We start from the raw sequence: 16,745 nt of genomic DNA, 5'->3' as shown, positions 1-16,745 counted from the left end.
GTATTTACTCACGTTCTGAGATTGAAACATTGTGTCTGAAAGACTTAAACCTTTCTGTGTTCTTATTTTACTTTACTGTTGTTGTTGTTGTTGTTTTTTTTTTTTTTTTTTTTGGTCAAACAAAGCTGTTAACTGTTATCTCTGTCTGTCTCTCTATCTTCCTTGCTTCCTTTCCTTTCCTTTCCTTTAAAAGTTTTCAAGACAAGGTTTCTCTGTGTGGCCCTAACTATCCAGGAACTCGCTGTGTAGACTAGGCTGCCTCAGAGATCCATCTGCCTCTGCTGCCCAAGTGCTGAGATTAAAGGTGTGCCCCACCACGGCCAGGTGTTGCTGTGTATTTCTTTTCTTTTCTTTATTAATTTTATTTTACTTTACATCCTGATTTATTGCAGCTTCCTTTTCCTCCTCTCCTCCCAGAACTCCTCTCTCACTTCCCTTCTCACCTCCCTTCTCACCCCATCTACCTCTCCTCTCCTTTTCCTCAGATAAAGGGAGCCCTCCCATGGATATCAGCCAACCTTGGCATATCCAGTTGCATGAGACTAGGGGCCTCCTCTATTGAGGGAAAACGAGGCAGCCCAGTTAGGGGAAAGGGATCCATCAGCAATGGAGACAGCCTCTGCTCCCACATAGGGTCCCACATGAAGACCCAGCTGCACAACTGTTGTTACGTATGTGCAGAGGACCTATGTCAGTTGCGTGTATGTTCTCTGTGAGCCCATGGATCCAGGTTAGTTGATTCTACAGATTTTCTTGTGGTATCCTTGACTCCTCTAGTTCCTACAATCCTGCCTCCCTGCTCTTCCACAGGCTTCCCCAAGCTCCGCTTAATGCTTGGCTGTGGTCTCTGCATCTTTCCCATCAGTTACCTCTCTGACGAAGCCTCTCTAGTGATGATTATGCTCGGCTCCTATTTGCAAGTATAACAGAGTATCTTCAGCAGTATCAGGCTTGGGCTCTCTCTCATGACCTGGGTCTCAAGCTGGCCAGTCATTGGTTGGCCCCTCCCTTGAATTCGGCTCCATCTTTTATCCCTGTACATCTTGTAGGCAGGACAAATTGTGAGTCTAAGCTTTTATGGCTGGGTTGGTGTCCCAATCTCTCCACTGGAAGTCTTGCCTTGTTATAGGAAGCTGTGTATTTCCTAATGGGGAAAAAAATCACTAGGAGGAATGAAGACCCTGAGTATCATTTTAAAACTGGTGTATATTCTACGTTCATGACTTTAACCCTACACTATGCGTATGGAATTCTAAGTTTCATGTCACTTGCTATCATACTATCACTTGCTATGCATACTTTTATTTTTTTATTTTATTTTTTGTTTTGTGTGTGACTGTTTTGCCTGCATGCATGTATGTATGTACTGTGTTGTATGCAAGTCTAGTGCCATAGAGGCCAGAAGGTACCAGATCCCCTGGACTGGAGTTACAGATGGCTATAAGCTGCCATGTGGGTGCTGGGAACCAAACCTAGGTCCTGTGGAACTACAGCAGTGCTCTTGACTGCCGAGCCTCCTCTCCAGTCCCTGTGCACACTCTGAATGAGTTGATTTAGAGGAGTGTCACTGAGATGAATCTAAATTGCAGTGTCTCTAAGCTATATTTCCAAACTATAAGTTCACCATGATGATTCTGAAATCTTGATTATTATTTCCCTCTTTGTTTTTGAGACAAGGGTTTTAGCCCAGGATGGCCTCCAGGTTGCAATCCTCACGCCTGAGCCTCCTGAGTGCTCGGACCATATGCCTGTGCCTCACACTGTCTCTCCCTCCCTCCCTCCCCCGCCTTTGGGGAGGAGTGCTCTCATTTTAGTTATACTGGAGAATGACTTACTGTGGCTTTTCCTTCCCTAGACCCATCTTCAGTATCTTCTCGACTAAGAGTTCCCATCCCTGAGTGTTCCTGTCGCCCATCTACCTGGAGAGCCTAATCCTTAAATATCCACTAGCTTTTTATTTTATTATTTTATTTGAATGGTTAATGTCAGGCTGGTGAGAATGCTTACTCACCATTTACACAGATTCTCTCTTCTTTTCACCCACGTGCTTCACCATTGTTCCCCAAACCCTGTTCTCTATGCATGCCTACTTACTTCTAGTTACATCTCGTAATGAGTTCTTTTCCATGCTGTTTTAGATCACACGGCAATTACTAAGTCCCTATACTCCTAAATACAGATATAGATAGCTATATTTATAAATATAGATAAGTATAGATAAACATATATATATATATACACTTACTTTTATAAAAGAGAAAAATCATCACAGTCAAGAGGCTTACAGAAATAAACACTATTGTCTAATCTCTAGATGGTATTAAAGCATGCCCACTGTTCCAACAGAGTCTTCTACAGGACAAGAAAATCAGAACCTTTTTCCTTATCTAGAATCCAGTCTGGAGGCATCCATTGTAGTTAGGTGCCGTGTCTCATTGATCTCCTACACTCTCTGACAGTTCCTCTTGCTCCTGTCCTCATTGTTCGTGACCTCGGTATTTCAGAAGTTATGCAGAGAGCTGGTTTCTGGCATCTGCCATGTTCCCATTATTCTCTTCCACTTCCTTAGTTTCTGACACAGCAAGTTACCGTGGACCATTTCACTGTCTCAACTTCACTCCTGGGTTTCTCTAAGAAGTTTCAGGTTAGTGGAGAATGGTATTCAAAAGCCAGCGTAAAGGCATGAAGTACGCTCCCTGCTACCATGATAAATGTGACTGATTCTGCACCTTCTCAGTACACGGGAGTATGGAAAACACACACACACACTGGTGGGGGCGGGGAGAATTCTTATTTTAAGAGATACCTATTTATTTGTCTAGTGTACAAGTTTATGTACAATGCATGTGTAGGTGCCCATGGAGGCCGAAGCCATAAAGCATGAAATCTCCTGGAATTAGAAGTGGTTGTTTGCCACCTGACATAGTTGCTGGGAACTGAACCCAGGAATTCCGTATTAGTGGTAAGCATTTCTGCCCACTGAGCTATCTCTCCAGTTTCCACTGTTCTATTTTAATGTTTGTATCTCTCCAGAATTCCTGTCAAACCTTAATCCCAACCACTGTGGCATTAGGAGGTATGGCCCTTAGGAAGTTAAATCATGAGGGCTGCACCTTCATGAATAGTTAAAAGTTTCATAAAAGCATCAGTCTTCTGGCTTTTCAACTCTCCTGCCTCCTTTAACGTGAATAAGCCTTACACAGAAATAAGGTGCCATCTTGAAGCAGAGATAAGCTCTCCCCAGACATTATGTGCACCTTGTTCTTAGACTTCATTTGAGAAATAAAGTTCTATTATTTCTAAATTACTCAGTAGGAATGGGATCCATGTGACAAGAAAGGGGGGCTATCTGAGAAGACTGGAGCACCACGGAGAGGGGAGAAGACAAGGGAAGATGAAGAACAGCGAAGTGTAATGACATACAGATGTGGAGACGTCATGACACCACCATTGCTTTATATTAACCAAGAAACTAAGTTTAGGAGCAAGGCACTGGGGAGACAGCTCAGTAGGCAGAGGTCCTGCTTGTCATGAGTGGATCCCCAGAATCCACATGAAAACTCAAGGCCCACACTACGGCGCATACTTAGAATCCCCTAGTTAGGGAGGTGGGAATCTGGGAAATCTGGGGTCTACTGTCGAGCTAGCCTAGCCTAACTGGTAAGCAACAGAGCAATGACAGACTCTCTCTCAAAGGAAATGGATATTGTTCCTAACAATGATACCTAAGGTTGTCATCTGGAATCCGCATGCACGTGTGCCATGCCCACCTATATACATGTGCACCTGCACACACATGCACAGTAAATAAATACTAATGAATGAATAAGTATCTAGTATACTTGGCTACAGCAGAGGAACAAACTGAGTTAAGTTCCATACGTATCTATCCATCTATATTACTTAAAGGTGAGCCCACACACCAATCACCGTTATCCCCTTTAAGGTCCAGGTCAGATGTGTCAATGGGTGGATGGTTCCACACCCGAGTATATACACAGCATTGAGTGGATAAGTAACCAAAACAAGAGGACATACGGTTCTGATGGGATGGGAGGGGGTCTGAGAAGTTAGTGGGGGGAGGGGGCAGGTATGAATATGATCAGAATACACTGCATGTAGGTATGAAATTCTCAAAGAATTCAAAGAATGTATCTTAAGAATCTTGGCCACATGCTGCTTCCCATTTAAGCATTTCTGGATGCCTCAGGTTAACTGTTCTCTCTGCTTTCACATCCTGGCATCTACCTACTGCCTGAAATCATCCTTTCTTCTGTTTACAAACCCTCTGATGGCAGGAGTCAAATATCCACCATTGTCTCATAGAGCCCAAGTTAGTGGCCTGGGTATGGCAGGACCACACTGAACGGGATGGGATTTCTATATGTAAGTGTGATACCCATGCATCCAGAGTGACCAGGACATCAATGTCCCATCTCTGCACCTGATGGCATGGTGAACAACACCACTTTTAGACATCTCCACTTTTTTTTCACATAACCTTGAAAGGATCTCTCTTCAATCAACACAGAGAGAACCTTTGAGTGGTACTTGAGTCTCCGTTGAAAGGAATAACTTTATGTCATCTAACTATCCTTGAATAAGGCAATGCTGACTTTCCACTTTAATTCCCACTCACTGGGATCCTCAGAGTTAATATTTGACTTGATTGCATCTAACAAAGGCAAGCAGAGCATTGAATTTTACTTTCTGATATTTCTTTTGTGAGTAGAGGGGAAAGCAGGCAAACAGTGCTTGCTGTCAAACAGTGACAAGTTATTTCTTACAAAGGCAAGTGACCACACAGACAGCAAGCTACCCAGGCAAACCTGTCAAGCCAGAGGTAGGCACGTAGTCCTCTCACGTGACAGTGTGAGGCTGCCCCATGTTGTGCGGCTGTGCTCTTACCGTAAGTGTGGCTGTGCTCTCATCATCGGACCACTGCATGAACAGACAGAAAGAAAACATTCAATTAAATGCCATATTGGAATAACAAAGGCAGGGCACTATCTGAAGATGACGCACAGGAGACATCTTTCCCTGAGCTTAGTGCAGGAGGAGGTGGCTCAGTAGGTAAAAGCAGTTGCTACTCAAGCATGAGGACCTGAGTTCTAATCCTCGTGGGGAAATCCAGAAGTACGTGCTTAGAACCAAGTTGTTGGAGTGGGGCTGGCTGGCCGGCCAGGGCTAGCCTAGCTCAACAACAGGGAGTCCAGGTTCAGCAAGAGAATGCCTCAGAGAAGGGAGGTGGGGAGAAACAGAGCAGGGCACTGGGTGTCCTTCACTGGCCGCTGTGTGCACATGCATGGAGCACATACAAGTGTACACAAAGTCATACACCACACACATAACTGTGTGTGTGTGTGTGTGTGTGTGTGTGTGTGTGTGTGTGTGTGCGTGCGTGCGCGCGCGCAATCTATGGAAAGCATTTCAGAGACTGCTAGAATGAGGACAGACATACAGAACATCCTCTACCAACCTGTGTTTCCTCTGCTTCGTCACCACTGTCTGGCTGAGAGCATGTTGGTGGGTCTTCCCTAAGAAAACATAGAGCAAAACCTTAGGTGAGGAAAATACCCTGCTGACATGAAGTCCTAATTTCAAATGTATTGAATTTATAAAGTAAAATAAAATAGAGACAAAGCAGATAGCTTTAGGATGATGAGTAATAAAATAAATGTTCACTTCTTAAGACAAGAGGTAATAAAAATATGAATTAATGAGAGTATCTGCCAATAAAAGATGTGAGAATAAGAACATCTGGCTGCTCGAAAGGCACTGAAAACAGAAAGAAAAACCCAGACGCCATCCCTCCTAGTGCTGAAAGAACCATCCACAACTTTGCCCAAATATTTGAGAAAGTGGTAGCAGATATGGAAGGTCAGACAAGATAAGGACAGACAGACAGAAGAAACAGAAGAGCCATCTACTCAGCCAGTGGAACAGAACTGAGGGCAAAACCAAGGCCTTTTCTTGTCTTTTTTACTGATTTTGTTTGTTTGTTTGCTTTGTTTTCCAGACAGGGTTTCTCTGAAGATCTTTTCTTCAAACAGGGAAAACTGAGCATACGCGATGGCATCGACAATAATCTGGATCTACACTAAATTACACAAGGAAGCACGTGTATGCAGGGATGGAGAGAGGGAAGGAGGCAGGCAGGCCAGCCCAACAACCTGCCACATGTTTCTCTTTAGGGTTATTCTCCTTTCCCTCCCATCGCATCCCAAAATGTATCTCCTCATCCCTCCTATTCAGACCATCACCAAGACTCATCCTGACCCATGGAGCTTATCCTACACAGGACCACCTGGTTCTGCACCGGGCCACCAGAGTCTTTACAGCTTCTGTTAGGAAGCCTGGGCTAGCCTTATTGAGGATAAGGAGGTCTACATGGGAAAGAAGACCCACATGACAGCATTAAGTGTCAGGTGTGTGAGGAAGTCCATCTTACGATGACCACCACAGGCTGTTCACCAAATGACTACATCCATGTGTCATTAACAAGACAACAGGAGATAGGCCCAGGAAGTCTTCCTCTGAAGAAAGATCAGATTTTCACTGTATGTATAAACCAACAAGAGCACCTCCCACAGCTTGTCTGGCACCAGGAGATATCATGAGATTCCTGACTCCAAAACAAAGGACTCTGTTTCTCATGAACAGCAGAAAGCATGAGTTTCCCCTGTGAATCATTTACTCTTGGCTGACAGGACAGCACAGAGTGGCCCAGGTTTGCAGGAGACGTGAACAAACAAATTCTTAAGGAGCTGCACCTTTTACAAAGGGATCTAAGGACCTGCGCCAGGTATAACCCAGGGGCCATATGTAACCTTCTTATCTGGAAGGAGGCATTGTCTCCCTCTCAGGCTGCCTGATATGTACACACTCGTGGAAAGATGGTCAGGGACACAGCTGGCAGTGAGTCTGCTCACCAAGATACGCAGCAGTGTGAGAGACACAGCAGTGTAAGAGACACAGCAGTGTAAGAGACAACATTGGGAAATCAACAATAAAACAAAAAGGGCCCTGGTTTAAGCTACTGAGTTTTTGGTGTGGTATTATGCCACAATAAATACAGGATCAAGATGATTATCATGCAATATAAAACATAGGACAGAAAATCCCAGGGCTATTTACCTAGAAAAAAAGGGCACAAACCGGAATGACATGGGACCTTAGAGCATATTAAAAGACAGTGAGCGGGGTTGGGGATTTAGCTCAGTGGTAGAGCGTTTGCCTAGCAAGCTCAAGGCCCTGGGTTCGGTCCCCAGCTCCGGGGGGGGAAAAAAAAAAAAAAAAAAAAGCTTGTCCTCAAGGGAAGGGACATGTGTACCTGTTTTCCATCCAGGAGGCTGGTACTCATGTTGTTAATAGCCTGGTGATCTGCTATACGCAGGGCCAGGCCACACCCAAACCCCCCAGACTATTAATGTTTATCCCATATTCTTCCTCCCTTTTATTTTGACTTTTATTTTGAGCATTGCTTCTCTGTCAATAGAACCCATCCTTAGGGGAGATGTCATGTGTACTTTATAGCCTGCTGAACTCCTATGCTATCTATATGACCACGCCAGATCCTAGGCTGTTATGCTATAGAATCCATCTTTATGGTACAGGTCACATGCACTTTGCAGAAGATTTCCATACAGTCACACCTTAAACTTTTGAGATCATTGTTACCTGAAACTTTTTTCCAAAATTGTAATGTAATACATCTAAAATAAACTGCCTGGTGTTAGACTCTAGAAGTTTGAACCAGCACTGGCTAACTTACGTCATGTTGAACCATATTTCCTTTTTCTCTTGAAGATCGAATTAAGTAAGATCGAAGTAAACAACTCAAAGTGTCCAGGAAGTCTATGAAACTGACCAGACTCACTAGGCCTCCCTTGCGCAAGCATGTATAAGTTGTAAGAACTGCTGTGAGACACTTTTAACCAAGGCCAGCTGGCTACAATAGAAACAAGCTGAGCTGTGGAGACAAACCAACAGGGCTACCTGAGAGACAGCCAGACTACCTGACTGAGGTAGTCTCTAATCTGCTGAGCTGCCTGCAGGTTGTGTATTATGCTCTAGGGCTCCAGGGTGATGCAGCTGTCTTTAAGTGATTTCTGCTTCTGTAAGTAATCCCTCACCCATATTCTTCTAAGTAGCTCCAATGAAGCAAATTGTTTCACCAACTTGGACCTAGGTCTGTCATCAGTGCCCTCTGTGGGGTGACTAGACATCTGCTTCCTTCTCCTCAGGAGTAGTGTCACACAACACAGAACCACACTGTTCACTGTCACACAACACAGAACCACACTGTTCACTGTCACACAACACGGAACCACACTGTTCACTGTCACACAACACAGAACCACACTGTTCACTGTCACACAACACAGAACCACACTGTTCACTGTCACCCAACACAGAACCACACTGTTCACTGTCACACAACACGGAACCACACTGTTCACTGTCACCCAACACAGAACCACACTGTTCACTGTCACACAACACGGAACCACACTGTTCACTGTCACACAACACAGAACCACACTGTTCACTGTCACCCAACACGGAACCACACTGTTCACTGTCACACAACACGGAACCACACTGTTCACTGTCACACAACACAGAACCACACTGTTCACTGTCACACAACACGGAACCACACTGTTCACTGTCACCCAACACGGAACCACACTGTTCACTGTCATACAACACAGAACCACACTGTTCACTGTGTCACCCAACACGGAACCACACTGTTCACTGTCACACAACACGGAACCACACTGTTCACTGTCACACAACACGGAACCACACTGTTCACTGTCACCCAACACAGAACCACACTGTTCACTGTCACCCAACACAGAACCACACTGTTCACTGTCACACAACACAGAACCACACTGTTCACTGTGTCATACAACACGGAACCACACTGTTCACTGTGTCACACAACACGGAACCACACTGTTCCCTGTCACACAACACAGAACCACACTGTTCACTGTGTCATACAACACGGAACCACACTGTTCACTGTCATACAACACGGAACCACACTGTTCACTGTGTCACACAACACGGAACCACACTGTTCACTGTCACACAACACAGAACCACACTGTTCACTGTCACCCAACACGGAACCACACTGTTCACTGTGTCACACAACACGGAACCACACTGTTCACTGTCACACAACACGGAACCACACTGTTCACTGTCACACAACACGGAACCACACTGTTCACTGTCACACAACACGGAACCACACTGTTCCCTGTCACACAGCACAGAACCACACTGTTCACTGTGTCACACAACACAGAACCACACTGTTCACTGTCACACAACACGGAACCACACTGTTCACTGTGTCACACAACACAGAACCACACTGTTCACTGTCACACAACACAGAACCACACTGTTCACTGTGTCACACAACACGGAACCACACTGTTCACTGTCACACAACACGGAACCACACTGTTCACTGTGTCACACAACACGGAACCACACTGTTCACTGTGTCACAACACAGAACCACACTGTTCACTGTCACCCAACACGGAACCACACTGTTCACTGTCACACAACACAGAACCACACTGTTCACTGTGTCACAACACAGAACCACACTGTTCACTGTCACCCAACACGGAACCACACTGTTCACTGTGTCACACAACACGGAACCACACTGTTCACTGTCACCCAACACAGAACCACACTGTTCACTGTCACACAACACGGAACCACACTGTTCACTGTCACCCAACACAGAACCACACTGTTCACTGTCACACAACACAGAACCACACTGTTCACTGTGTCACACAACACGGAACCACACTGTTCACTGTGTCATACAACACAGAACCACACTGTTCACTGTCACACAACACAGAACCACACTGTTCACTGTGTCATACAACACGGAACCACACTGTTCACTGTCACACAACACGGAACCACACTGTTCCCTGTCACACAACACAGAACCACACTGTTCACTGTGTCACACAACACGGAACCACACTGTTCACTGTCACACAACACAGAACCACACTGTTCACTGTCACACAACACGGAACCACACTGTTCACTGTGTCACACAACACGGAACCACACTGTTCCCTGTCACACAACACAGAACCACACTGTTCACTGTCACACAACACAGAACCACACTGTTCACTGTCACACAACACAGAACCACACTGTTCACTGTGTCACACAACACGGAACCACACTGTTCACTGTCACACAACACAGAACCACACTGTTCACTGTCACACAGCACAGAACCACACTGTTCACTGTCATACAACACGGAACCACACTGTTTACTGTCACACAACACGGAACCACACTGTTTACTGTCACACAACACAGAACCACACTGTTCACTGTCACACAACACGGAACCACACTGTTCACTGTCACACAACACAGAACCACACTGTTCACTGTGTCACACAACACAGAACCACACTGTTCACTGTCACACAGCACAGAACCACACTGTTCACTGTCACACAACACGGAACCACACTGTTCACTGTCACCCAACACGGAACCACACTGTTCCCTGTCACACAACACAGAACCACACTGTTCACTGTCACACAACACAGAACCACACTGTTCCCTGTCACACAGCACAGAACCACACTGTTCACTGTCACACAACACAGAACCACACTGTTCACTGTCACACAACACAGAACCACACTGTTCACTGTGTCATACAACACGGAACCACACTGTTCACTGTCACACAACACGGAACCACACTGTTCACTGTCACACAACACGGAACCACACTGTTCACTGTGTCACACAACACGGAACCACACTGTTCACTGTCACACAACACAGAACCACACTGTTCACTGTCACACAACACGGAACCACACTGTTCACTGTGTCATACAACACGGAACCACACTGTTCACTGTCACACAACACGGAACCACACTGTTCACTGTCACACAACACAGAACCACACTGTTCACTGTCACACAACACGGAACCACACTGTTCACTGTGTCATACAACACGGAACCACACTGTTCACTGACACACAACACAGAACCACACTGTTCACTGTCACACAACACGGAACCACACTGTTCACTGTCACCCAACACGGAACCACACTGTTCACTGTCACACAACACAGAACCACACTGTTCACTGTCACACAACACCGACCCACACTGTTCACTGTCACACAACACGGAACCACACTGTTCACTGTCACCCAACACAGAACCACACTGTTCACTGTCACACAGCACCAACCCACATTGCTCACTGTGTCACACAACACCGACCCACACTGTTCACTGTCACACAGCACCGACCCACAGTGCTCACCCCACATGGTGCTTGCCAATACTTGAGACTCGTGCAAGCACCTGACTGGTGAAAAATCAACACAGGAGGGTCTTTCATGCACAGCACAGAAACTTATAAATGTCAGGGGTCCATACTGGGAATTTTCATACATACTTCATTTGGGAAAAGCAGTGTCCTTTTAACTACAAGAGACTAGACTCAGAACGTAAACTAACCGTGACAGGAAGGACCCTAACATAGCTCTACGGGTTTTGTTAGAGGACGGCATGGCTCTTGGGAACAGCACTATCACCTCATGTAGTGTACACATTAAAAACAGATATATGAGCATACATGTATGTAGGTACACGCACATATAGTATGCACATGCATACATATCTATTTTAAGTACACTTAGGGAATGTTAGGGTCCTTAGCCTTTAATTATACCAAGTTAGTGAAGCTGTACTTTAACTATTTCAGATCATATCGGGGTTATCAATGGCAGGGTGGTGGTGGCGCATGCCTTTAATCCCAGCACTTAGGAGGCAAGGGCAGGCGGATATCGTAGTTCAAAGCCAGCCTGGTCTATACAGCAAGCTCCAAGACTGCCAGGGCTACACAGAGAAACTCACTCTTGAACAACAAAGAACAAATAAACAAAGAGGTTATCAATGCTAAGAAGCCAGAAATACCATCCAGAAACCTACACTAGAAGTCCAGCAGGTAGTAACTAGGCCAAGTTGGTCATGGTGCCACACATCTTTAATCCCAGCAATCAAGAGACTGAGAAAAAGGCTATGTAGCCTACCTGGGCAACACAGTGACAGACACCATGTCTCAAAATTTAACTCGAAAGTAAAAGTTAAGTAAAGCTCATGCTAACATTACTGAAAAGATACACTGCCATCACAAGCGCAGGGAGCACTCCACAGGCGCTTGTCAGCATCTCTGAGGCGTCGGGCACTGCTGTTGCAAGAGCCCAGGCAAGAAAGCTCCTGTTCTCATCAGACTGTACTCGGTTAGGGAACGGTGGATATCAATACCACCACAAAACAGGAGGGGCTGAGGGATGAGCCATGTACAGCAGTTACTGTCCAGCCACTGAAAAGAGTGAGGGTAAAGCTTTCAATCTCAGCAGAGGTCTGAAGGAAAACTAAAGGGACTCCTGGAGCATCTGCTAAAGCTCAGAGGAGCTGTGGTGAATCATCTTTGAAAGGCAAAATGCTGAAGTGGGTGCTGCTCGCCTCTAAATCTCAGTGCTCAGGACATGACACCAGTGACCCAAAGCTGGAGACCAACCTGGAAGACACAGCAAACTTCAGGCCAGCACGGGAGGGTGACAGAACTCTGTGGCAGAGGTGGCTCAGGAGTACTTGTACAACCATGAGAACAGAAACGCCAATCTCCAGGCCCTGCTTATGTGTTTATTCTGAGATAGGCTAGCCTGGAATTTGCTGTGTAGACCAGGCTGGCCTTGAACTCACAGAGATCCATCTGCCTCTGCCTCCTGGGTGAAAAGGAAGGTGTGCCCAGGCTAATCTATTTACTCATGCAAAAACCTTGAGATGTAATCAGTTCGCTGCTCCTTTATGATTATAATGAATGGTGTTCTGGCCTAGAAAGGAAGCCACGAAGAGAACTCTTTTTAAAAAGCATAAGATGCTGAAGTGTTGCTCTCCACAACTGATGGTTCCCTGGGATCGAGGGGTGGGGCAGGTGGAGGGGAAGGACTCAGTTCTATTTAAGGGGCAGGCCACTGAGAGTTTGATCATGCTCCAGTGAGGACCTAGATAACACAGATTGGACTTTTCTCCCCTTTTTCTTGGGGGAGGTCACAGGGGTAGGGAGGAAGACTCAGACTGGGAATGAGTGTGACTGAGACACATGGTGTGAAACTCCCAGAGAACCGATATAAAGTTTATATTGGAAAGAGAACTGTTTCCTCGTATACTTTATATTGAACCGATATAAATTCTATATTGGAAAGAGAATTGTTCCCTCGTATACTTCACCTTCCTGAGACCACCAGAGTCCCGTCGTCAAGTAAATAGTCTTTCACATTCTGAGGAAGCGGGAGGATGACACTGGGGAAAAAATACACCAAAAAAAGGCATCATTCAGAAGGACCGGCCACAGTGGAGAGAAAAGATTCACACGACTCATTTTATAATCATTTGTAAAGATAAAGAAGTATTTACATTATTTTAATTTTAACAGGAAGTACGACCAGGAACCATATGATATGACTACACAGCGCAGTTTACACAATGGCCACAGTAGTTCTTAGAGTAAAAGAAGAAAACAAAAGACTAGCCGAACCCAGACACCAGAGAGAAATCATAGCTGGTCAGGGTGTCGGGAATGAGTGTCTGTGGGATGCTCACTTCTCAATGGGACAGCTCCATCCACCTCACACTGAGGCTCAGGGAACACTGCTCATGAGTGGGTGGAGGCCAGAGGACAGAGACGCCCCCTGTGAGCTGCTGTCTTCTGGATCTGATGTGACGCTGCCCTCACCAGCTCTGGTTGCCACCTAAAGATCAGGCCAGGCAGATCCAGCACAAACAGGAACTCTCAGCACTGCTCCTAGCTGAGGGCTACCTGACAACTGCCTGCTGTGGGAAAGAAAGTCGTTTTTCTCAGGTGAGTCCCCAAGCCCTACCCCCCATACACACACGGGCATCACTAAGTTGAGAGGTGGACCCTGTTCCTTAGACCTGACAGAAGTGGAAGGGGGAAACAGGGAGTAAATAGGATCGAAATACATTGTATACATACATAAAATTCTGGAAAATAAATACATTAATTTCTAAAAATGAATTGGCATAATCATCTCGGAACCAGAAATGGTAAACACAAAGTAAGGCTGCTCCGTCAGGAGCCGAAATGTCTGTTTTGAGCACTGAAATAAACCATTCAAGCAGGCAGCCATATGACTCCACCTGATCTGTCTGCAGTGTAGAAGGGCTGTCCTGAACTGTTAGGTGAAGGCAATTTTTCTCAATCAGTGATGAAGTGGGGGAGGGCCCAGCCCATTGGGGGTGGGGCCATCCCTCAGCTGGTGGTCCTGTAAGAGAGCAAGCTGAGCAAGGCAGGGGAAGTAAGCCAGTAACATCCCTCCATGGCCTCTGCAACAGCTCCTGCTTCCTGACCTGCTTGAGTTCCAGTCCTGACTTCCTTTGGTGATGAACAGCAACTTAGAAGTGTAAGCTGAATAAACCCTTTCCTCCCCAACTTGCTTCTTGGTCCTGATGTTTTGTGCAGGAATAGAAACCCTGACTAAGACACTGGTTTACTTCCTTCTCTCTGCCACCTTTGTATCTACATATATGTGGCATACATCTTAAGTAAATTAAATGATTCACTTTAATGAGGCTTTATTAAATCCAAAAGGTAGCAAGCAGCATTTTTGTGTGTGTTCACTATGTGCTACAAAAGAACGGCAGCATTTTAAGTATTTTTTCTTAGGCAATGCTCATGACAATTCTATTAAATTTTTAGGTTTTAAATGAGATTTAGAGAGATTAAGTAATTTGCCTAAAATGCTGATAGAACCAGAATTCAAAGCCAGACAGAGTGCTCTGACTCAATCGTCTAATTCTTAATCACTGCTTATTCTGCGTAAGGCAAAGGAACTATGCCAGAGGTTATGACAGACAGTTACAGAGAAACCAAAGGACAGCTTTTAAATTTTTTTCTATACAGGGCTGGGAATGGCAGTACATGCCTGTAACCCCAGCACTTGGAAGGCTGAGTTAGGAAGGTCAGCAGTTCAAAAACAACCAGACTTTCTCAAAAACAAACAAAAAAACAACAGAAAAAATGAAAAAAAAAAGTATATTCTGCACATTGACTGGCAAGTTCCCAAGTGAACTGTCACACCAACACCAGAGAAATAACCCAAACATCATCTCAGACCCACTGCCTACTCTTAATTATGTAACTTAATATCAACTGAAAAAGAGAACTTGGGGTAGACAGGAGTTACTACTCTGGTAACAACTCTTCCTTTTGTTTTGCTGTGACTGGTCATCTTCAAATACAAGAATTACCTTCTTTTGTGTTACTATAAATCCCATTACAAGATGTATAACTAGAAATAGATTCTATGTTTGCATAGCAAGATGGAAAGGAAATGTCTTTTGAATAGCCCGAAAGTGCTTTTCCAAGCCTCCATAGTTTCAAAGGAGGACAGAAAGAAAAGGGAGAGATAGCCAGTGTCCAAATAAGTGGCAATCTAAGTAGATCTACAGGCAAACTGTAGAAAATCCTACCTACCCGTGGATACCCAAGGTCTTTGACCTAACCCCTATTAGCCAACGAAAGAGACAGCCTTACCTACGTCCTTCAGATTTCATGATTGCTTTTGAATGGTTGGGGAAAATCTCCTGGCTCCCTTGCATTTGAATGACAGGATAAAGGATGCAAAAATTCACCAATGGCATTCTGCAAACCTGAACAGACTCCTAGTTCTAGGCCAGAGAACTAGAGAACAAATAACGACCCCACTTTCCTTCCAGGAGGGTTGCTTCTTCTCAGAACACTGGACCATCAGTAGCAATGCAACCTATACACGCTACCAAACTGGAGCTTGAGACAGACTCGGAGGTAGGATCTGTATCACTGTCTTCACTTTACAATGATAGAACTCGACTGTCAGCAGACGGATTTGTCACTCAGCGGCAAGACAGAGTATCCAGTTTTGTTTTGTTTGTTGCCTTGAGCAATTCCAAAAGTAACTATTTCAATTTACGCGACCTAGGACCCTCAACTGCTTTCCTACCTCCCTTTCTTTTCCTACCTACCTCCTACATGCTCTTGGATTACGAACAGGGAGCATAGCATATACTGATCTACTTTGTTAATCTTGCCACCTCAAATCCAACAGAAAATGCACAGCTCGACCCCGTGGCTCACACTGACTTGTTAGAAGGCCTGGGGTTTTTTGTTTAGTTTTCGAAGGAGATGGGACTTACCCAAACACCCCAGTTTGCCTCCGGATATCTTACCTCTTGATGGTAAGGCTTCGGAAGAGTGGGTACCACGCGGAGAACTGACAGTGACTAACATGCTCCTTCTTCATCCTCCAGCTGCCGCGTCAATCGCTGCCCTGTCCCCTCTCCCGCCAGCACTCTCCCGGAACCCTGCGCATCACTTCCGGAAGTGCCTACCGAGCCGTTTTGATGAAAGGACTCTTCCGGTCCGTAAAAGTCCACGGGAGCTAGAAGCTAAAGCAATGGTAGAATGCATGCTTAGCCTGCCCGCCCAGACGCGCAAGACACACAAAAAGATTTGAGTCCGCGGAGAAAAGTCATGAAAGTGTAGTTTTTTTAGGAAGCTTACATCTCCGCTTTGGTCTGTATGCACCTCGACCCGGAAGGTAATCATCTTAA

General features: G+C 45.4%; 1 protein-coding gene across 2 annotated transcripts in view; it reads right to left on the bottom strand.

Moving 5' to 3' along the window:
- The window catches only part of Cdc123 (cell division cycle 123), a 44,284-nt gene extending 27,541 nt beyond the window's left edge, over positions 1–16,743 (bottom strand). Inside the window, exons 1-4 of one of the 2 annotated variants that reach the window (XM_063276027.1) lie at positions 16,362–16,743; positions 13,365–13,436; positions 5,480–5,537; positions 4,909–4,941 (exon numbers count right to left, since the gene is read on the bottom strand). In XM_063276027.1, the coding sequence (XP_063132097.1) occupies positions 4,909–4,941; positions 5,480–5,537; positions 13,365–13,436; positions 16,362–16,435 (237 nt within the window). In that variant the 5' untranslated portion in view covers positions 16,436–16,743. The remainder of the gene's footprint in view (positions 1–4,908; positions 4,942–5,479; positions 5,538–13,364; positions 13,437–16,361) is intronic. The other variant, NM_053877.4, reaches the window with a different exon arrangement.
- Between the last annotated feature and the right edge of the window lie 2 nt (positions 16,744–16,745).

The sequence above is a fragment of the Rattus norvegicus genome, chromosome 17 (assembly GCF_036323735.1).
Source record: "Rattus norvegicus strain BN/NHsdMcwi chromosome 17, GRCr8, whole genome shotgun sequence".
NCBI lineage: Eukaryota > Metazoa > Chordata > Mammalia > Rodentia > Muridae > Rattus > Rattus norvegicus.
This window is presented reverse-complemented; position numbering and strand designations above follow the sequence as displayed.